General features: G+C 36.4%; 1 protein-coding gene across 2 annotated transcripts in view; it reads right to left on the reverse strand.

The window, feature by feature from the left end:
• Positions 1-434: 434 nt before the first annotated feature.
• Positions 435-24,391, reverse strand: part of LOC129227437 (alpha-tocopherol transfer protein-like) — a 61,074-nt gene continuing 37,117 nt past the window's right edge. For both annotated transcript variants that reach the window (XM_054861996.1, XM_054861995.1), the window contains 4 exons: positions 13,524-13,766; positions 5,264-5,451; positions 4,202-4,312; positions 435-1,862 (listed from right to left, as the gene is read on the reverse strand). In XM_054861996.1, coding sequence (XP_054717971.1) covers positions 1,677-1,862; positions 4,202-4,312; positions 5,264-5,451; positions 13,524-13,766 — 728 coding nt within the window. In that variant the 3' untranslated portion in view covers positions 435-1,676. The remainder of the gene's footprint in view (positions 1,863-4,201; positions 4,313-5,263; positions 5,452-13,523; positions 13,767-24,391) is intronic.

A 24,391-nucleotide genomic window follows, 5' to 3' on the forward strand; every position in this document is an offset into this window, starting at 1 on the left:
TGAAATAACTCTGGGAATAGTAGAGTGGTACCACTCCTCATCTAAAGTCAGTTTTTATGCCTTTTTAATTATGAAATTGAATAGGTCATATCTTCGGAGTACCAACTAATATCTGCATCATTTTTTTTTCTGCAGTACAAATGAATCCTGCTCTTGCTATGTTCAAAAAATTAGAAAGGGATTTTTTTTTTTTTTTGTTCTCTTGAAATTAAAAAAGAAAGTAAATTTTGCAGAAGGTTGACTTCGAAGACAAGTTTTCTGTAACTCTAATGCCCTTTTGAGCTTAAAAAAGCCCAAACTCTTTGCAGAACAATTAATAATCCAACGTCAAAGAATAAAAATTATTTTGTGACAATCGCAAATACTTAAAAAGGTGTTCACTTAAGAAAATAATTGTCAAAAACCTCCGCTTCGAACTTGACAAACATAGTGTATTTATGTAGGCGCATTAAAAGAAATATTTATTGAATGAATGGCTTTTTCGTAATTTTTCCACACATATCAAAGTAAAATGGTAATATTTCGTGGTTTTACTTGGCTCATTTCAAATTTTGGGGATCAGTTTTTCATTTTATTCATTGCCGTCATGCATGATCAAAGCTGATATTTATTCAGGGTGTCCTGAAAATGACTGACTGTTTTGGAAAATTTAGTACAGGAAAACGTTAAATGATAAAATTACCTTTCTTGCAGAAAATTTAAGTGACGGGAAATTTTTTTCCTTCCAAAGTAGCGAAATTTAGTTCAATAATTTTCCAATAGATGGCGATCCAGATTGTAAGCCCGTTAATCAAAGAAAGATTGAACACTTCATCATAATTTTTCGAAAAATGTTTTTAATGAACAAAATTACGTAACATTTTTTCAAAATGTCGACCGTCGGCTGCAATCACATGTCGCAGTTGAATTAAAAATCGGTGACTTTCATTTCTTCGTTTTTGACTTACAGGGTTATAGAGATAGCCTATATACGGAGAGATTGGACAACGGCGCGCCGCTGTCCGCCATGTTTAGTCCAAGTGTTGTCAGCTCGAAATGCTGCACTGTGTGAATTTCTAGTTTTCTCACGGAATATAGGACATGAAATCTTTAAAGAATAGACTGATTTTTTTTTTCTGTTCGTATTTTCATTGAACGGAGTTAGCGCCAAGTCTGGCAATCCGGCGCCAATCGTTTCGTATCGTCATAGCGCTTACAAAGGAAATTTTTTCCTCAAAAACTTGTTCATAAAGATAGAAAACACACAGATATTTGTGATCTGCATACTTCATTTCATAATATCATAACTAGCTTCCAATTTTTTCGATACAATGTACAGTGATATTTGGTTCAGAAGATGCATTACGGTCTACGGGGAGTGAGCATCTTTGGACATAAGATGGCCGCCGTTCCGAAGTTGTCCAACAGGGTTACTATTTGCAGCGCCATCTATTTTAAAACTTTTAGAACTAAAAGTTGGAACTCTGTGGGAAAAAATTTACATCCCACCACATGAATGTTCTTTAACAATTTTTTTTTTCCAGTTATAAATTTTTGAAAACAGACAGTCTTTTTCAGGACACCCTGTACTTTCTTTCATGCAGAAGACATGTGAAATAAAAAAAAAAAACATTTCAGCTCCCTTATTAAGTACAGTTAACTGCTGCAACGAAGATAGAATTTATAAAATGCGATATTCATTTTATGTCTTTAAAACCATATTGCAGTCGTTTTCGGAAATGATCTTCATTTTCGATCAGTTTGTCAACAATGTTTATGACGTCACACGGCTTTAAATTTCCCCCATATTCTTCAGTGAGATTATCTGGTGGAATATGAGAATGCAGGCTCTTCCAGTTGTCATATCTTGAGTGCAAAATTAACTGAAAAAGAAAAGAATTTATTTTAGAACAGGAAAAAATATGACTGAAAATATAACATAAATGCTAACTGATATAGCAAGAAACCATTAGAAATGAATTAAGTGTTTCACAAAAATAAAACAAATTGCGAAGAAGAATTAAGATTAGTCAACCCAAGTAACACAAACGTTTGGGAGATGTTTGGTCAATGGTGGAGCCCATGGTTAACCAACGGTAGGCAATATCCGCTTTGGCAACCGTTGCCAAACCAATCAGTTGCCAACGAGGGGCCATCGATCTGCCACAGTGCCTAACAAGTTCCCAACGATGGCCTATCGTGAATATTCACGGTTGGCCTAACGATGTCCAGAAACTGGATCCATAGATGGCTTATCGTTGCGTCAAAATTTTATAACAGGATAACGGTTACTGATTAAAAAAAAAAGTAATTCTGCAGGAAACTCACATGGTGAGCTGTAAATCCCCCCCTCCCCCCAGTTGAAAACTAGTTCAAAAAATTTCCAATAGATGGCGCTGCATATAATAAGCGTTTAAATCAAAGAAACATAGAAAATTGTATCATACTTTTTCAAAAATTTTTTCTAAAGAACATAACTAAGTAACAATATTTTCAAAATATCTATCGTCGGCTACAATCACCTGTTGCAAACGGAGGAAAAATCGGCAAATTTCAATTCTTCTTTTTTGATTTTCGGGCTTACTATCTGAACTACTATATTGAACTAAAATTAGGAACTCACGGAAGGGGGAATGTAGACACCATCACATGAATTTTTTCCAAGAAAAATGTGTTTTTTATTTTTAACCATTTTCTTGTTGCAAATTTTTGAAAACAGTTAGTCCGTTTCAAGACACCCTGTAATAATAATAATAAACATGAAAAATCCAAATTATTGCATATACAATGGTTTAGGGTTACAAGGATGCTTTTTTTTAATGCTAAAGGCATTAAATTAGATGAAAGACAATCTAACAAAAGAGTAAGGATTTTGTCAAATGTTTGAAACAATTTGCGTTTTTGTTTATACATTCCTTTCATCATTTTGTTTTCAAGCAAATCTATTGTTTTATTATTTAAGTTTACGTTGGTTTCCTTATTAAAATGAAAGGCTCGGGGCAAGAATGTGATATACCACACATGTTGTGAATTTTTCAGTAGGCTAATTTCCAACTTATATTAGTAGATTTTTTCAAAGGTATTTCCATTTTATACTCTGCCATACTAAAACCATGTATGTTTTTCTCCAAATGACATAACCCATTGTCATGTTTATTTCAAATTTAGCTATGAGAAACAAAAATGTTGAGCGAAGAGTCACTCCTTGAGGTTTGTCACATTTCTGTCCCGAGCCCTTCAAATGTACAGAAGTCATTTATATAAATAGTTAATGTTATATAAATATATTATTATATAAATAGTAATGTCATTTTTTTTCACAAGATTTTTTTTTTTTAATAAAAGCCGGTCGGTTAGACATTTATAATTTTAGAAAAAGTCTCTTTTTCTGCATCTCTGGAATCAAGTAGTTGGGGCAGAAAAATTAAAAACGCAGTTTCTCATTTTGAGCTGAACTTTGGATATAACTTTCGTGCTTTATTCGGCAGCAAGCAATTGTCCATAGTAAAAAATGGATGCTTCATAATGGCTCCTTCAAAAGTTTATGTTTTTTCTCCACTTCTTTTTGAGAATTAAAATCGATTATGGAGGGACTTAGTGCCTAGACGGATGTTCTTGAAAAGTGCATTTGACTGCCTCGGTTAAAATACTCCATCTCGGAACTCGCAGATGCAGGTTGCCCGTTGCTCCCACCAGTTCAATGGCGCAAATCTCCCCCCCCCCATTTTTCTCAACCCTCTCTCCTTTTTTTTTATTTTTTAGCTCTCATTTTTTTAAATTTTATTAATATTTAAAAAATATTTTTTATTTAATTTATTTTCAAATTTTTTTTTTATTTAATTTATTTTTTAAACATTTTTTATTTATTTATTTTTAACTATTATTATTATTATTATTATTATTATATTTAAAAAGTCCTGTGCCACGCCAATGACATACGCACACTCAAACTAAATACACAAATGAAATAAAATATAAACATAATAAAATTAAATAAAATAAATAATGTAAATTTAAAATAAATCTATTAATAAATTTTAATAAATAAACTAAAAAAATTAAAAAATCCGCCCCTCAAAACTTTTGATGGCGCAACTTGCCCCATAATCACCCCCCCCCCCCTGTGGGCACCCCTGCACAAATGGACATTTACATGAAAATGCGGGTTATTGATAAGATACAATTAAACCTGATTTAGTTCAAAAATATAGGAAATACTTACCCTGTTTTTTATTTTAGCTGGAAAGAAAGGGTGTGCAAGACTGTACAGTAAGTAGAAAATGGATGGAATATTTACGATGTGAATGGCTTTGACTCGTGCAGCAGACCCATTCTGAAAGAGACAAAAATTACTAAGATACCAATTTTGGTTATTTAATTTTCGGCACCACTAAGAAATAAATGAATATCTTTGAAGAAGTAAAACTAACTCAACAACGTTTAATCGCACAAAATTAGCAGATTACTTCAGACACGTGTTTCAGGGATGCAAGGAACCCCTGTTTTTTCAATGCAAAATAGTGAACTTTTGGATGCAAAAACATGCAATAAAAGCAACGAGAATGAACGACAGCTTTAACAGTGAAAATAGTAAATTTAAAAAAAAACAAACAAGACAAAATGAAAACCAGAGCCGAAATTTATTGCATGATCCCTTTCGAGAAAAAGCCGTTAAGCAATAAATTTCTCCAAAAATTCCACATTTGTGAGCAAAATTTATTATTATGAGTCTGACGCTAGTTTACCATGTAACAGTTGAGAGAGGTCCCGATGGAGATTCATAAGTGCACATAATAAATTTGTTACATAGTTCTTTGATAGACAAAGGGCGCACGAAATGCATACTGATGGGCCCCCAAACGTGTAAATCAACTACTGTATTCCGCTATAGAGCCTTCAGGGGGCCGCCAAATTATATTGGGCCTAGGGCCTCTATTTTAGTTAGTCGGGCCTTGGGGTTTACATGAGACTTGTTCCCTCCTGCGCTATTGAACCGTTCCACGAAAAACAGTCCTTTCGTCCTGAACGTGACGTTTCATATATGTCATTAAAAACAATACTTTAAAATATTAATGAGCATTTTATTTCTGCTCAACAAATTAAAAATTTCGTGTGATTTATTAAACAAAAAATTTCGTCATTACCCATTAAAATTGTTACTTTTTAGTGAAATAAATGAACCGTAACGTGCGAGACAAATGGTTGACTTTTTCGTGGAATGGCACTATTCTTATTTCCTTTCCAAAGTAAAATCTAGAGGTGTTGACCGAGAGAAAATGCTTACTTTCAACAGTTCGGAAATGAAACGTAACCTTGATGGCGTGTACTCGCTTAAATTTGCAGAGACTCGCAAATCCACGATGATTGTGGCGCCGCACATTTGAGTCACAGGATTCATTAGCAGAGTTTCAAGCATCAGCATGTGCATTCTCACGATTTCATCGTAAGATATTGCTGTAGAGTCATATATTTCTGAAAAAAAAAAAATCAGTCAATGGGTGCATGTAGTCATGTACGCGCAGTAAAATTTATGGCTTTAAAACTCACAATTTATTTTTAAAAAAACTTTAAATTTGAGTTGGCAGCGGGAGCGGGGGTTAGGGGTGCTACTGGTTAGGATTCCGGACTCGGGATTCAAGGATTTTGGGTCCGACTATAGAGACCATCAACACCACCTGTTTGTTAAATCGTTGTGGATTGACAGGATGAGAAAGAATATGTGGAATACTTTCTTTTCCAAAAATATTATACGGATTCTTTCTCATCCAGTTTCACACGAGAATATCCATAAAATAATTTCCCTCATTTCACAAGCAGACGACTTTAAATATCCATCCTAACTGTTAGAAACTGTGTATGTTGCCCACTTCCTCCACTAGACGGCGCTGTCGCCAAATAGCAAACCAGGAACTTTAATTCCTTGCTAGAACTCAATTCACTTCTCTCTTACTGCTTTTACTGTAAACATGTAGTGCTGTAATATATATATATTAAATTTGTGTTCCATAGTTCAGAAGGAGTTATGGTTTTAATGTGTTCGTGAATATTCATCTATGGATATCAGCCTCATTTAGCGGAAGATTCCTCCAACGTATCAATTTGGATTATAGATATACAAAAACAGATGAAGAACATATATGATAAGGTAAGTTGTATGCTTCCTTAACTGCATTGATTTAGATGACTCTCTAAGAACGAGTTGATAGACATTTTATGTTTATTTAATTCTAATACTAACAACGTTCAAAGAACTTTTATTGCCGTTTACAGGGCATCCAGGAAAGGACTCATTGATTTCAAAATTAAATATCTCGAAAACTAAGGCCGATATTGGAATAAAATAAACGGTATGTTTATTGTGAAACTCATAAAAATCATGTACAGAAACTTGGAAAGTAGTCACAAAATTTGTCAACAGGGGGCGCTGCACACTAACTGCAATAGAAGTCCCCATAAATAGTACTGCGAAGGGGTTGGACGATAATTTCTAGCTTAAATGTAAGTACCTTTGAGAGGTAAAACTATTGTCGAAATGCCTAACCCCTTCGTAACACCATTTATGGGGATTTCTATTGCAATAACAGCGTGCAGCGCCCCCTGTTGGCTTTTGTTAGTCACTAATTTCCAAGTTTCTGTACATGATTTTTATGCGTTTCAGAATAAACATACCGTTTATTTTATTCCAATATCGGCCTTTGTTTTCGAGATATTTAGTTTTGAAATCAGGGATTCCTTTCCTGGACACCCGGTATTATTGTATTTACAAGCCATCCCAGTCTCATTTAACTTCTTTTTCACTTGTATACTTTGTTTATTTTAATGTTTTATGCTTTTGCATGTGTTTCTGGCAGGGCTGCGGAGTCGGAAGGAAAATGGCCGACTCCGACCCCGACTCCGACTCCTGGATTTTGAAACGCCCGACTCCGACTCCAACTCCGACTCCGACTCCGGATTTTTTTTAAATTGTATTTTTTCAACTCCCTCTCTCCCTTCAGGGGAAGGGGGAAAACCTCTAAACAGAGATTGAAGTATTAATTCCTTTTTATGAAAATTTCGCATTTTGTTTTTTATTGTAAACCCAAGACGCATACAACGTCAGAAATTCAATTTAAAAATCAAATTTTCCAATAGTTACGAGTTAAAAAGTGAGATGACTTAAAAATCCCTTTTAAAAAATTTGAAAAGGATTATCTGTAATTTGCTCCCCTTTGATGTTTAACAAATAGACATTGATCAAATCGTGTGCTTTTAATTTTTGACGGGAAAACAAAAACCTTTTTTTCTAAATCCAAGTTCTTGAGAGGGGGTGGTTTGCCCCGGGTGACACCCATCTGGTAGATGGTAACCAAAGTTAATTTCAGAGTTTATAAAAAAATATAAATACTTTAATTCTGAAAATTTTCGCGAATATATTTTAAATTATATTTCATCAATAAAATTGCAACGAAAATAGGGCGCATATACATCAGGAGCTAATTTTACACAAAATGCGGCGGTATACAAATTTGTACGAATAGCTTTTACTATACCTATGTTTTTCATTCGCAAAACTTTTAATTTAAATTTTATTTGCTGCTTTAGAGTTAACCTTAATATGAAGATTTTAAGATTAACTGCAATTATTGAGTGTTGTAATCAAGAAATCATTTACACTTATTTTGTTCCATACTTTTTAGTGAGAATCAAGCTTATAAATAAACTTAATAAAGAAAAAACTATTAGATTATTCCGTCGGAACTTTTGGATTCGTGCTTTCGCGCCAGAACTTTTTTGAATTTGCCGTTCACCCTTAAACGTTTCAACATTAGCTACGGGCCTCAACTTACTAATTTGTTACGTTTCTTTTACTACTTTACAACTGAGATCGAACAAAACACTATATTTCTATTTTTATTTGTAAGTGATTACTTGAAAATGTTAGGCAACAAAACCGTTTGCTGACAGTTGCTATTAGTTAAGTTAAAAAGCAAGCAAACTAGGGGACGGCTACAGAAAGTTCTGTAAGCACTCAAGCTAGCTGATTGCCATAATGAGTTATTTTCTCATTAGTATCTTTTCATACATGTAATCGAACCAATTGGAAGTCAGTTTTTAAAAAATGCAAGGAGAGTCAGCGAAAGGGAAAGAAAAAAAGAAGCCCGGAGTCGGAGTCGGAGTCGGCATGTTTTCTAACAACTCCGACTCCGACTCCTTTACCTCAAAATCAGTCCGACTCCGACTCTTCGACTCCGACTCCGACTCCGACTCCACAGCCCTGGTTTCTGGATATATCAAAATCGTTCCGGCGAGAGCTTGGTCGGTCGTGAACTGTTCATCACCTCGTCTGGTCAAATCCTCACCATGGCGGCCATTCCAAGCTCGTCAGCTCGTAATCTATTCGAACTTAGCTTGGCGACTAGGTTCGAGTAGATGAGAAGACTACTTTGCGACATTTCTACGTGACAAGCAATCACGTGAGCGAGAATCTCGATCTCGCAAGCTAGCGAGCTTGGAATGACCGCCCTGGGTTGGTGCTGATTGACGGGGTTTAAATAAATAAAATAAATAAATAAATCGTTGTGGACCTGAAGCTGGAAAACAGTTAACCATAAATATAGAATACTGAAGAAAATTTGTGATCCCTTCAGTCTCAAATTCAAATCGTGATCCTGGAAGTAATAGTGAATCGTGATCCATATCGTAATTGATGAAGCCATCTCTCGATGGTTAAGCCAGTTACCATTATTCTGTGTTAAGGACAACAATGACTTAACTACTAGGTGCCTCTTTGCAATACACAATCTATTTCGTCGCATTGTAACAGTGAGTACTGAAATGGCGTGTTGCCTTCGTCTTTGAGAGAGGGGGTGAAACTTTCAGTGTTGTTGAATTTTTGTGTTTTATGAGAGTGCATTCAGTACACTTAACCAAATTTGTACACGTTGTAATAAAGTTTGTTTCTAAGAAGAGTTTATAAATAAGAAAAGAAAATTAAAAAAATAACTTTTCATTAAAACACTAGTTTAGTCTTAGTTTTTCGAAATAATCATTATTATATCGCGTCGAATACTGACCAAATATTCTGACACCTGATGAAGAGTAGAAAAAAACTACGCATTGTTACACATATCGAATAGAGCTCGGAGAATAATAATTCAAAGCAAAGTATATGGCCCAAGTGTCTTCCATATTTCGTTAAACCCCAAATTCATTGGAGAAAAAATTGCGTACTGAAGAAATTGATATGCAACAGCAAAACATCGCATTTGAAATCTCAATGATGTGAAGAATAATTCTGCAAAAATTTTTACCATGTTCTTGAGTGAAACTTTTCAATACCACTTAAAGGAGAGAAACTTAAAGCATCAGGCCAAGAACAATTTATCGCCCCCAATAGGACAACGAATAGGCTTTCTCATTCTAGGTGGTATTGGATTTTTACGATTCAGCCACATCATAAACAATACTTGGACGAGTATTTGACTTAAGACTGCTATATTAGGGGAGGCAACTCGCCTTACACTTTGGTTCCTCCAAGTAAGACTGGGTGATACAACTAGTATATGTAGGGGTAAGTGGTGTACCTCGGACATATGTGTACCTTGGACCTAGGCTGGCTATAGCTCTGCTTATTAAAGTATTTGAATAGCAACATGTGTAGTTAAAGTATTTGCCACTAGACGTCTCATTGCATACCTTTCTGTTTTGTTGAAAGCTCATTTGATGGAAGTATTATTAAAAAAAGAAATATTCCATTCAAAAGTAAGTTTTTCCAGATACTTTTATGTATTTTTTATTATGAAACAAAGTTTGTTTATTCTGAAATGAAGGTCATGCATTATACAGTATTGTTTTAGCTATAACACCATGTGCTTGAAACAAAGTTAGGCCTAACTGTAACATGATGGTCAGCTATTTTGTTTTTTATAACCAAGTAATGTACCTCGAACCCAATACAAGTGGTGTACCTTGGACTGGTACAAGGTACACACTTCTGCATAGTTATTACACTTCCTAAAATTACATGTTCTCCAGTTTGTTGGAATAGTTGGACGAGCATTCTCACTGGCCTTCATATTATCAAATATAATCAATTGCTTTAAGGTCACTGGCTTACATATACTGAATGAAAATATTTCTCAAGATTTTAATTTCCTCTTATCAAATGTCACTAATCTCTCAATGCAAAAGCAACAAGAAAATAACACACAAAATGATTTTACTGGTGTGTCAACATCAGAAGCTAGTATTTCTTTGCCAAGCCTTGTCACTCCTGAAGAAATAAGGCCATATCCAAAGGCACTACCGCTAAAAGAAAGTCTTGTATTTTGACCGATGCACCCGAGAAAGAGAATCTTGAAATAGAAAATTAAAGCAAACTAATACAGTAAAACCTCCTACCAAGCCAGGTAAAAGAAAACTTAATTATTCCTCAGAGTCTGAATCTGAGAATATCAAAAATTTATATGAGGATACCGATATTTCAAATCATCATTTTAATGAGCTAGAAGATCCAGATAACGTCAATATCCCGTTTTTTTTTTTGGTGAAATTCTCTGGCAAGAAAACTATTAAATATTTTCTTGCAGAGATTATTTCTATTGCTGATGATGAATATGAAGTGTAATATCTGAAAAAAGATCCAAACTGTCAGAAGTTCACCAGAGAAGATGCTATCCTTTATGAAGTTGACAAAAAGGATATCATATTCAAGCTACCACACCCACTACTAACTGGTAGATCTGAAAGGCAGCTCGAGAAGTTAACATTTGGAATTGACTTATCCGATTACAATCTTAGTTAGGAATAAGTTTAGCTTAAAAAAATAATCTTTAGTATGGTTTTCAGAAGCTAGAGCGACTTGTCATTTTATTAAAAAAGTGAACCGTAATAAGATAATCAGATCAAAATTTTTATTCATCTTTGAAACAAATAAAAAATGTATTTCTAAAATTATGTGTGGTTTACTGATTGATAAATAGTGATGTTCTTACTGAAAATCACGTTTTCTTTACTTGTTAAACATTGGTCCAAGGTACACCATGCCAAGACCCAAGGTACACCACCGGTGGTGTACCTCGGTACTAATTGCATTCTTCTGTTTTTTCTTAAAAATGTAATTGAAATAAGTTAAATAAATTTTTAAGAAATTTATATGTTGTGCAAAAAAATCATAAAGTTTGAACTAAAGGTATTTGTATTTGGATTTGGCAAATAATTATGAAATTAAAAATTGAAAAGTGAAAATAGGTTCGAGGTATCCCACCTTCCCCTACCAAAATCTCATTGAAAAAAAGTTGTCCCCAAGCTTCAGATATTTTACTTGATGTACAGTGTTTGTTCACAAAGTTTCATGACTGATTTTTCGTGAGTTCCTGTTCATCCGACAGGGTGAGGTGAGGTAGTGGGGGGGGGGGGGGTCAGTTAACGGAGTGCACAAGCGTCAGTTGTCCCCAAGACGTTGGATTGAAAAAAAAAAGCTAGTGAGTGAGTGCGTTTCAACCTCCGTTAAAAACGGATTCAGTGGAAAAGGCAGCGTCAATTGGTGCAGCGTTATTCTGAAGTTAAATGAAAAAAAAAAAAAAAACACACAACAGAGACTTTTCGAATGGTTTAAGAATCTTAAGAAGAAGAGGTCATATCATGTGCAACGGTTTTCATCTGACACAGGCGGTTCGAAAACGGCCGCGAGGACGTTGAAGACTATAATCGCGTTGGGAGATCTTCAAGAAGTCGAACTGAGGAAAATCTGGTGAGAGTGTGATACCTTTTAAACACGGACCGTCGCTTTAGTATTACATTAATAGCCGATGAACTGCAATTGGGCCAGACTGAGCTGCACCAATTAGTGACAGAAGGTTTGAAGGTGAGAAAAGTGTGTGCCAAACTTCGATCGTCATCGTCGAATTTCAACGTGGAAGAACTGCTGCAAGCCCCCTACAGCCCCGACCTCGCTTCTGGCGACTTTTTTTTTTTTCGTTGTTGTTTCCACGGATTAAGAAAGATTTAAAAGAGAAGCGATTTCACAAAACTTCAGCGGTCCAGGTAGCTTTGACGAGATCCCTTAATACACTCGCGAAGACTTTCATGAAGCATATGAGCAATAGAACAAAACGCTGGCAGAGGTGTGTTGATGACCAAGGGTCATATTTCAAAGCGGGTAGGCCTTGGTATGCCCCCCCTCATGGTGTATTAGCGGTGATGAATACGTATGTTGTGTTTACCTGAATACCCTCTAGTTATTATCAGTCCCAGCGAAACTGCAGTGAAGCGGCATTGCGCAGCCAGGCTTAAAAAAAATGATACATTAAAAAAAAAAAAAGAAGCTTTGTAACTTGTGATAGTCGAAGACCAGTATATTTTTTTATTGTCAATAATATTAACTTATTCTGACACTATCAACCTATAAACTAGGATGGTCATTCCGTTTTTTTTAAATTATTATTTTAAGGGTATAATTATTGAAATAAAAAACGTGCCTTTGGGCAAAGCGGATATAGGATTTAATCATATATTTATTTAAAATTTCTTGACTCGTGGGCTGACTTAGATTTACTCTGTCAATAGGATAAGTATAACTTTAAAAAGTTATTTTTTAGGATGGCAATTAATTAGTCTATTAATTAACTTAGTTATTTCTTTCTGTTTTATGAACAAATGTACTGACTTTAATTTGGATAAGTACAACTGTTTTATATTTTTTTATATAATGGCAGGTAGCTAGTTAACTATTTTAATCATTTATAACTTCATATTTGATTGGAAAATGTACCAAACCACAATTAGTTAAGCTTACCCGTTTTGGACTCAATGGTAGGACAAAGCGGGTTTTTCACATCTTTGTTAAGTTTGATAATAAATAAATATTGGGTATGAAATAATACAAAAATCACTTCTTATTTTGAAGTTTAAGAACCCTCCTAGGAAATAAAACCGATATTGTTGCGATTAAAATCGAAAAACGACAATTTTCGAGAGTTCTTCGAAAACCTACCCGCTTTGGGCCACCCTCCCGTATTTAAGTACTTTAGTCTGTAAAAAGAGACGATTTCATTGAACAAGTAAGCTATGAAAAGGCTACTGTTTACAGGTGCTAAGTTACAGGTTTTCCTGTCAGCTATTATTAAATTTAAAAAATTGATTTTCTTACTAAATTACTCAAAGTGGCATTTTAATGATCTTCTCATCAGTTACATCAGCAAAATAGCAACCAGCAACTGTATTTACGTATTTTCAAATATTTCAAACAGGACTGGGACCAAAATCGAGTCCCTCCCCCCCCCTATAAGAAAAAAAATACAGGAAAAAAATACCGGATAGCTCGGTCTGGTCTCGAAAGTAGCTCTGATTTCAGCAAATACTTGAAACTGGGCTAAAACCAAAATGTCGGATAGGTTTGTCTGACCTCTAAAGTGGTTCTGATTTCAGCAACTACTTCGGATCTGGTGATATGCGGATCCTCTCCCAATAACCACTTTCTTCATGAACCACAAATTTTAATAAAAAAGACTAACAAATGAGAAGGACACATTATGTTATTTTTATAACTTTCGGAGAAAACTTACTTCTTTGACAAACAAGTATGACACTGTTATCTTTCGCTCTAAAGGGAAGGACGAAAAGGTTCCTCGTGTCTTTGGCTTTGACGATTGCACTCGGCAAAAAATCACCGTAGACATTTGGATGTGCTTTGTGATGCTGGTAGAATTTCAAAATCCTGTTATATGCCTTGGAACAGTCAAATTTAGATACTCTGAGGAATCTCAGCAGGAATATGTCATCTAAGCATGGATTTAAGCCTGAAACTTCTGAAAGAGAAAACAGAAAGAAAAGGTGAGGGAGTTCACATTGATGGATTCTTGCAATTGAGCAGTTTTATCGAAAGGTAACATATCCACTTTTTAGAAAAACTCATTTTATGACATTTTTTAAATCCTTCAGATGTCTTTAATCGAACCACTTACTCTCAAGAAATACAAACGGGTTCAATCCTTGTATATTTAAGGGTGAAGTATGACTTTTTGATCAAAAGGTAACAAATCCGTCCTCGACACTTTTTGTTTTGAGCAAAACGGGGCAGATCCTGAATGAGCCTGTAGTACTAAAAAATTTGGACTCAAAAGAACACATGTCCAAAATCTTCAAACTTTAATGCACTAGTTTTCAAGTACTTCGATAAGTGAATATGAGAAGATGAAATATTTGGGTTTTGGTAAAATTGGAATTCAATATTCGGGTTTTCGTTCGAAAAGGCACATATCCAAAATTAAGATGGCGATATCTCCTTGTTTTTTTTTTTTAATTTTTTTATGCAAACAATTCTTACTCTGGGACACAATTTGCCATGCTTTTGTGCTCAATTCTGTGCCCAGAAAAATTGACGAAACTATTTTGCTTTTACCCTAATTCATTTTTTTCACCTCGTGAACATTTTATGAAAATAGATATTAGGGTGGTTCAAGAAACCTTTTTTCAGCTAGAGTCCAGGACACCCCCTTTTTTTTACACTTACTAATAGTGTTATGCTGTAAAAGTTTTAGCTTCTTACTCAAATTTTAAGACGGTGCTTAATGACCCCTTAATTTAATATTAGCCGTATCAATAGAAAATGCCACAAATTGAGAAATATTTAATTTCCCCAGCTGTTTTTTTGTAAATAATTGTTTTATTGCAATGTATATGCATATTTCTAGTGCATATTATAATATGTAGCATTGTTTTTTCAGTTCGAAGTATTTTTAACCCCCCCCCATACTATTGAAGTTTTGGGGAGGGGGTTGAGCAGCCTCTTTCAGTTGAAATAGGAAGCTAAAATTCTTCCAGTATATTGCTATCCATAAGTCTAAAAATATTGAGGGGTGTCCCGGTATCTAGGAGAAACTTTTTTTTACATGTATTTTTGAACCACCCTAATAGATATTTTTCCTTTTGATAAATTAGTCCTCAATTTTAGTTCATTCGTCTGATTAGCCTTCACTTAAATAGAGAAAATTAATTCTTACAAATTTATTAAAATTATACTTCCTTCGTCACGTATCAAACGCTACATTTGAATAATTTTACATTGATTAATGATACGGATGATTTTTTTATTTTTTGCTTGAACATTTTTTGAGTGCAATGACAACATTTACAACATTTGACAACAGTTGACAACATTTTTTTGAACAAAAATACCTTCTGGAGGGGTTTTTTGATGAAAAATACCTTCTGAAAGGGTTTTTTCTAATCAAAACATCCCTCACATGCATAAACTACTGCACTAGAATTTGCATTAATGTTAAAATTAATGGCTCTGAGGGTGTTTTCACCCCCCCCCCCCTTTGCTGCGCCACTGCTCTTCCTCTCGACTTTGAGAAATAGGTACGTACGTATTATTCTTTTACTAGTTTTTGTTAAGGAAAAATTGATGAATATAAAATAGCACTCCAGAAAACTCCATCCAAAATATTTTCAAACGAGTAACGGAAGTTTGTCGATTTTTAAAATCTTGGGATATAATGGTCATTATTTTCTAAGCAGAGCAATTAATTGGTTGAAGTGATATTGTGAAAAAGCGGAATAAAGAATCGAAAGACTTGCTTCTTTTAAGTGGATAGGAACGGTGGATTTCAGGTCAACTTATGGGCACCATGGACGCTAATTCCATCATGTCAAATAGATCTGAACTGTAATCAGTGTATCCAATCAAAATCCACCAGAACAGAACTGCACATTCTGCATATGGGGTGTAGGGTGGGGGGCGCAGTTCGTGCTGCCCGGGGAAACCTATCAATTTTTCGTTCTTCTCTTTTTTTGAACTTTAGCAATGTGAGTGGGAAAAAAAACTTCTTTGGCGTCCAAAAGAAAAGTTTTTGTACAAGATTGTATCAATATTCAAAAATCAACGCCTTACACATTGACTACAGGTTTTCTCACTTTATTATGTTTCACGAAATGTGTTTTTACATCAAGTGACAAAATGTCACCCCTCTGACCGTAAAAAAAAAAAAAAAAAAGGAATCATCCGGTCATTCACGCCCTCTACCAGTGCCCCCTGGTATACAAATTGTGTTTAGAAGTCTTTATCTAACTCAGTGAATCGGAGTGTAATTTTACTCCACGGGTAAAATTCCTGCATTTTTTTTTCTTCTCTTTTTTTTTTTTAATTTATTTTTTTGAAAACTAAGGGTTGTTTCATTCCAACCTCTAGCTCTTTTCTGGCGAGTTCCCTCCCCCCCCCAACATTTTCGTACCAATATGATCAGTTTAAAAACGAATTGAATTAAATGAACTTTTATTTTTTTTATTTTTTAACCGGTTGAAATGCCGCACCTCTGGCTGCTGTGCCACTGGCGAGTGCCACTCCTACCAACCCCTGGGTACGCCCCTGGCCCCTTAATAGTTCTAGGAAGTAATGCCATTCGATAAAATACGAAAAGTTCATAATATCGCCTCCTAATGAGGGAAAATATAACAATTCATAAATTATTATTATTATTTTTTATGGGAACGATATTTTTCCCACGCTTTTTTCGTACACACAATTTTTCCAAAACAAATTCCAATGCTCTAAAATTCTCAATCACTATTATTAAACGCAGTGAAAAACGTCTTGTTTTCTCAATACCTTTGATTGTGGTATTATACACAGCACAACATAACTACAAAACGGCTTTCACAATTAACTTAAGAATTACAAAACTCAATTTTTGGCCATTTCATGTTCTGCTTCGTAGAATAAGTAACAAATTCATATAAGGAACTACTTTACTCATTTCTTTCTTTTTCACCAATATGTCCTTTATTTGGTGTCAGAAATTGTTGTTTTTAAGGAGTATCTCCTTCATTTAGTGCTTTTTTTTTTGGTAATGTGCCATGATCAGCTATTTCGTTCTTTTCAAACTGCCATAGTGGCCATTGTTTGAAAAATTGGATCAGATTCTCATAGTACATTCGATACGGCGATAGAGCCCAAACATAACTCATTCAAAAAATTTCTTTGTCGTTTTACAATATTTTTCTTTTCTCAGTAACTTTTTTGTCTTTATCAATTGCTTTCAGAATTTGTTTTCTTCTCCCGATATATTATCTATGCTTTTTATTTATTTATAATTTTTTTTTGGAGGGGGGGAGGGGTCGAACATTCTTTGTTTACTTCCAACAGATGTTGATATATTATACTGAGGCTCTTCCAGACAAAAGCTTCAGGAAATGTTCAAAACTAATATTTCCAAGAAATGCACATGAGAGTTGTTTCTTTTAAAAGGCCATTCATTAATTACGCAAGGGTCCCAAGTGAGGGGGGTTGGAAAAATCTCTACATAACCTTAATTGGGAGGTGGGGGGTAGTCATATCCATTCTTACGTAATATTTTTCAAGTCGATATTTTACATTAGAATTCATGCGGTCAAGTGATTTGTCAGAGATCATATTTCATTTGCGTCTGGAAGGTAAAAAACGTATTAGGATGAGCTGCTATTTATTTGTTTTATAAAGAATGAATAGTGTAAAATATAATCCAAGAACCGCACAATGTATGGCATAGTTTTTTTAAAATTATTATTGCATCATATGTAAAAAAAAAAAAATGTCGAAAAACATTCAGAATTGATTCTAACGTTTAAGTAAATATTTCTTTACACAAAAATGTTGAATTTGGTAATAAGTGAATTTAATAACGACTCCAGTGATTTAAGTCGCGATATTTTATTATTTTAAAAAACGAAATGGAACCTTACGTAAGGATGGGGGGAGGGAATCAAAAATCACCTTGCGTATTAATGAATAGCCCCTTACCAAAAAATAATGAACGTTTATTTTTGCCTTTTCATTGAATTTTTCATTTCCTTTCAATAGATGGCGTAACCTTTCATTTTGAGCCCCAACGAAATTGTTCGGATTATCATTACGATCAATGCTTCTGCCTAATACATATATCAGACACATGTTCTCGTTTACTTAAAGTGCCGTGCAAAACTCTCAAAAAATAAGCAAAGGATAAAACAGTCTTTGGTTTATTATTCAGTGAAATTGTGCCAAATCAAGAAATTCTCCGAAAAGTGTCAAAATTTTTAGATGCAATTTTCTCTATTAATGGCATTTTTTCTACACTAACCATCATCAAAAAAGGAAAGTTTTTTTGAGCAATCACGATTGCTCTCATTTGACTGTTTTTGGCGTCCTATCGTTTTATTTTCCCACCGCCACCCTCCGCACCATCACCGTCGACCGGCTCCTCACGATGCTGCTCCTATAGCGAAAGCCGTCTCCAGGTTGCATCCATGTCCTACACACACGCACATACATACACAACTACACACACACACACACACGCACATATACACACACACATACACAAACACATACACACACGCATACATACAGACACCTACACAAACACATACACACTGTAATGTTACTCACAAGTGCTTTAAATACGTTTATTACACTGGACAACACACAAGCACACGATACATTCAGCTTACAGCAATTCTACATAAACAAAACCCCCCCTAGTCTCGAACCCAGAGTCCCCGATAAGACCCTTCATCGGATGATGCCAGATGCACCAACTTACATTACATCTCCCCCTAAAAGTGTTCAATCAGTCTGGACGGCGCATGAACAGTCCTACCGCTCCGAGTCTTATATGGTATAATGTCAGGAACGCCACTAGGAGAATGGGTAATGTCCACTGGATTACTGGTGGAATCTTCTTCCCGGGAGCTGCCATACCCCACTGTAGAGTCAGGAGCACTGTCCTCCTTCATAGGGGAGTCTTCACTATCCCAGGAGAACGATTTTGGCAGCGGTGAGGGATGGAGGTACCTGCGGTTCCTTCGAAGAACCCCTCGCGGAGTCTCGATAATATATGATCTGGGAGCCTGGTGAGCCGCTTTTACCTTCCCGTATGTCCGCATGTCAGACACCCGCACTTGTTCGCCTATGTTCAGTTGTGGAAGTTGTCTAACTTGATGTTGTCGATCGAAGTAAAATTTCTGCTTCGAAATTCTTTCTTCTTTTTTAAGTAAGGATTCCTCATCCAATGCTCTGGGTTTAAGCTTCACGCTTAGTGTAGGAATCGGTGTCCTCAAACATCTTCCCATTAGAAGCTCAGCTGGACTATGCCCATTTTCGAGTGCCGTGGCTCTTAGTGAAGCAGCATAAGATAAGGATCCTCTTTTTCAGCTTTTACGAAGTGCAGCGTGAAGTTTTTTTTACCATAGATTCAATGAAACCATTACTTTGAGCATGCTTGGGACTAGATGTTACAATGGAAAAACTTGTATTGATTGGCGAATTTCCGATACTTAGAATCTATTATTGCTTGGGAAAACTGAGGGCCATTATCACTTCTCACTACTTCTGGAATCCCGTGGCGTGCAAATATGGACTTCATGTGGTTAATGACTGCTTCAGAAGAAAGGCCTCTCTAACTTTGCCACTTCAATATATCTGGAGTAGTAATCTGCCATAATACCAATTACCACTTACTTTGAGAAGATCAGCTCCAACCGTTTGCCAAGGTCTATTTGGAAATGCTAATGGAAGCAGGGGTTTCTTTGAAATATCTTTGATGTTGGAATACACTTGTGACATTTTGAGACGAGATTCTGAATTTCTGTTGATAAACCTGGCCACCAAACAGACTCGTGAGCTCTGGCTCTGCATTTTGTTATTCCAAGATGACCATCGTGTATCCTATTTAGAATTTCTTCTCGCAGTTTTGAAGGTATAATAATTCTAGAATCTTTCATTAGCAAATCATTTTGAACAGAGATTGAATGACGATATGCCCAGTATTTTAGACATTCTTCAGGTACTTCATTATTGTCAGGCCAACCATCTTTAGAAAATTTAATCAGGAGCTTGCAGACCGGATCATCTTTCTGTAAAAACCATATTTTCTGCCAAATCTGGCATCTGATGATGGAAAATGTTCAACAACCATTTGCACATAAGCAGTTATTTCTTCACTTAATTCTTCCTTTCCTTTTTTCTGGTAAGGGACTCCGAGACAAGGTATCTGCAATGATTGAGTTTTTTCCCTGGAGTGTACTTGATGGTATAAGAGTACCGCATCATTCGTAACTTCATACGCTGGAGCCTAGGAGTTAAATTACCTAATGGTTTAGACATCATAATGGGCACAAGAGGCTTATGATCTGCCTTCGATGTGAACTTCCATCCCCACGATGAAATCAAGGAATCTTTCACAGGCCCACACGATAGCCAATGCTTCTTTTTCTATCTGCGCATATCTCTTCTCTGTGTCTGACAATGTTTCTAGATGCGTCGAAAACTGGACGTAAATTTACCATTGTCTTTCTGACAAAGAACTGAACCAAGACCGTAGGACGATGCCATCTGCTGAAATGAATATCTCTTTCGTTGGATCATACAAAGCCAATTCAGGAGTTTGACACAGTTTCTATTTAATTTCTTCGAATGCCGTTATTTGAGGGTGCCCCCAAATCCATGCTACATCATTCTTTAACAACTCGTAAAGAGGTTTCGCAACATCTGCAAACTTTGGTATAAATTTATTCAGAAATCCTGCCATCCCTAAGAATCTTCTTAATTCCGTCACGTTTCTTGGGTGTTGGAATTCTAGAAATAGCTTCTGTTTTTCCTGAATCAGGTTTGATACCCTTTCCCGAGATAACATGTCCAAGAAAAGTAATAGATTCTCTTGCGAACTGGCATTTTTCAGCATTTAAAGTCCACCCCGCAGCTTGGAGTTTCGAAAGAACTTCACGTAGTCGTTGATTATGCTCCTCTTCGGTCGCACCAAAAGTTACAAATTCATCCATGAGACCAACTACACCAGGACCTTCTTGAATCATTTCACGAATTCTTTTTTGGAACACTTCGGGGAGCTGATTTAATTCCAAAGGGCAAACGCTTGAACTTAAATCTTCCAAATGGTGTAATAAAAGTAGTTAATTTTGCGGAATCTGGATCTAAGCTTACTTGCCAAAAACCTGCATTAGCATCTATGATACTGAACACTTTAGCATTACTAAACTGACTCAAACTATAGTCGACTGATGGCATGGGAAAATATTCTCTTTCAATGTTTCCCATTCAAGACAGATAAATCGACACAAATTCTTATATCACCTGATTTTTTTCGGAACAATAACCATCGGCGCACACCATTCCGTGGCTTCGTCAACTGGTTCTATAATTTCATTTTTTGTCATCTCATCTAATAGCTTTTTCAATTTACCCCTCCAGAGCTACTGGAACTCGCCGTTGGTACCCGAAACTGCATAAGGCTTAGCATCATCCCTTAGCTTTATACGGTATGGCTTTTCAACTTTCCCAATTACTTGAAATAGTTTAGGAAATTCATGCAGGGGATCTAATTTTGACTTCAGTTCAAAAATTCGTTGAATGAGATTTAGATTTTCACTTGCTATACAACTTAACAATGGATGTTGCAAATTATTGACTATATACACCTCATCTTCATAACTAAAATTCCTTGTTCTTTAGTTTAACATGAATTATCCCCAGCCAAGTTCAAATTCTCCCCATCGGGACCACAGATAATTTTATTTGAACTTTCTAATCTTATATATTGTAATTTTTCTTCATAAACAGTTTTGGGAACCACCGTCACATCTGTCCCCGTATCAATTTTGAACTCCAACGGTGTATTTTCCAGAAATATTTTAGCATTCCAGCGTTTTCCTGGATGATTGTGTTTATTGTTAGTGTCCATTATGTGACCTATAAAATTCGAACTCTCCGACTGTGTTTTTTCAATTTCATTTACACGTAATCTTGCCTTACACACTTCGGCATAGTGTCCTACTTTTTTGCAACGGTTACAGATAGCTTTGCGAGCCGGACAGTCTAATTTGGTATGTTTATTTGGTTTACCACACCAGAAACATGCATTTGTTTTCGTTTCTGAATTAGACGAATCGGCAGCTTTCGAGTTCTTAAATTGAGTGTTATGCTTATATTTCTTATTCTGTGGTACAGCAACTCTGTTAGCCACTTTAAACGATGTAGAATTATCACTCAGAATGTGTTGTTGATTCTTAAATATCTCCGCTTGGCGGGCTGTCGTAATTCCTTTTTCTAGAGTAAGCTTTGTATCTAGTTGTAAATTTTCAGAAACTTTCTTATCGCGAATACCGCAGACAATTCTATCCCTAATCATTTCTTCCTGAAAACTAGCAGGAAATTCACATGAGGATACTAATGCATACAACGATGTGATAAACTGTTCTACAGATTCACCTTCATCTTGTGTTCTCGTATAGAACTTATATCTTTCGTATATTACATTACGTGTAGGAATAAAATAAGATTGAAATTTCTCTCTTACAACATCATACTTTTTGATATTTTCTTTGCTTATTTGAAACGATAACAAAATATCTTCAGCTTGCGAGCCCATTAGATGAACCAAACTGTTTACCTGTTCTACTTCGTCTTTCGTCGTTAGGCCTGACGCCGATCGAAACCGCTCAAATCAGTCTATCCATTTTTGCCAGTCGTCAGGACGAAAAGAGAATTGTTCAGACGCAGGTATTTGATACATTGTTGTTTAAAAACGCTGCCACCATGTAATGTTACTCACAAGTGCTTTAAATACGTTTATTACACTGGACAACACAAGCACACGATACATTCAGCTTACAGCAATTCTACATAAACAAAACCCCCCCTAGTCTCGAACCCAGAGTCCCCGATAAGACCCTTCATCGGATGATGCCAGATGCACCAACTTACATTACACACACATACAAACACATACACACACGCATACATACAGACACCTACACACATGCCTACACACACATACACATACCCCTACACACAAACACACATACCCCCCACACACAAACACACACGCCTACATACACACACTCGTGATTGCGAAAAACATAATTTGAATTCAAGATGTAAAATTCAAATTAATTTTTTTTTTTTTTTTAGCTTGTCCGAATGCGCAGTTTCCGAAATGCAAATTTCCTGCTTCACCGCTGGCAGAATATAAATTTTGTACGCTGCCAGTTTTTTATTTTTTGATAGATAAATAAATATAAAACGAAAATTTCTGACTGGCCATAACACATAAATCACGCAAAAAGAATTACCTGGTCGGACGCGTCTTTGATTCTTCCACTAAACAAGTCTCACCCATCTCGGACGAAACGAACTAGACTCTCTTTTCAGGGCATCATAAAACAATGTGATCTCAAAATCGACGCAGTCTAAACTAAGTCCGAAGATTCCTACGACGAACCTACCCTTTCGGGCATTCTCACGTACCTAGGGCAGCTCATGGACTCGCTGAAGCTTTTTACAAACAGGACTACTTGGACCCAAACTGAAAAACAACTTTTCCACGATATAGGGCTATTCTACAAGGAAACTGGTGGTAAAATCTTCCGACTGTTTCCAGCAAAGCCCGATGCTGACTCCGACTCCTCCATGGACGAAAACGATGACCAGACGGACAACAAAGCACCTTTCCCCATTCATCCTGCCATTCCTCTCCCAAAACAAATTCATCTCCCTCACACCTGACGACGAAGTTAGCACCATTCAGTGCTCACCTAGTAAAGAACAAGGAACTGCGGATTCTGGCAGTCAGTCTCATCCTGCCAATCCAAGTATGGGAAAGAAACGCCCCCCCCCCCTCTCCCATTACGGTCGCCGACGCTGCCGAACCTGTAAAGCTACTGGAACTCCTCTCCACGATAAGTGCCGGAAAAATACAAGGAAAGATCCTCGGCGACAATCTCAAAGTCTCCTCTTCCATGGAAGAAGATGTCGACCTCATAGAAAAGTACATCCAGGACCACCACCACCACCAATTCCACAGCCGGATTCTCCCGAGCAAAATCCCGCTTAAGGTCGTCATCCGGGGACTGCCCGTTACCTTTCCCCCAGACGAAATTCTCCAAGACTTCAAAGGCTACGGGTTTGATGTCTCCAAAGTTGTCCAGATGAAATCTGGTCTTGAGAGGTAACCCCTCCCGCCCTACATCGCCTTAATCACCAAGGACGACAAGGCCGAGGATATCTTTGCCGTCAGCAACATCGGCTACCTCCGAATATCAGTTAAATGCCTCAGCCCAAAGACCATGGACATGCAGTGCTACCGCTGCCAGCGCTTCGGTTATACGGTGACCAAGTACCATAAAACCCCCAGATGCCTCAAATGCGCCCAGGAACACAGGACCTACGAATGTACTAAGGACAAGATCACCCCTGCCTGCTGTGCTTTTTGCGTAGGTGCTCACACCGTCAATGCTCCAGCCTGCACTGAAAGATCCAAGCCCCGGACACCCAAGACAAATTGGACTTTCCCGACACGAGTTAACAAATCATGAAGCCGAAGGACCCCCAGTGCAACACCAAAAACCACTGCCGACTTCCTGCTCCGAACAGTCACAAAATTAATACTTAAAATTAACAAGT

This window comes from Uloborus diversus, chromosome 8 (genome assembly GCF_026930045.1).
Source record: "Uloborus diversus isolate 005 chromosome 8, Udiv.v.3.1, whole genome shotgun sequence".
Lineage (NCBI taxonomy): Eukaryota > Metazoa > Arthropoda > Arachnida > Araneae > Uloboridae > Uloborus > Uloborus diversus.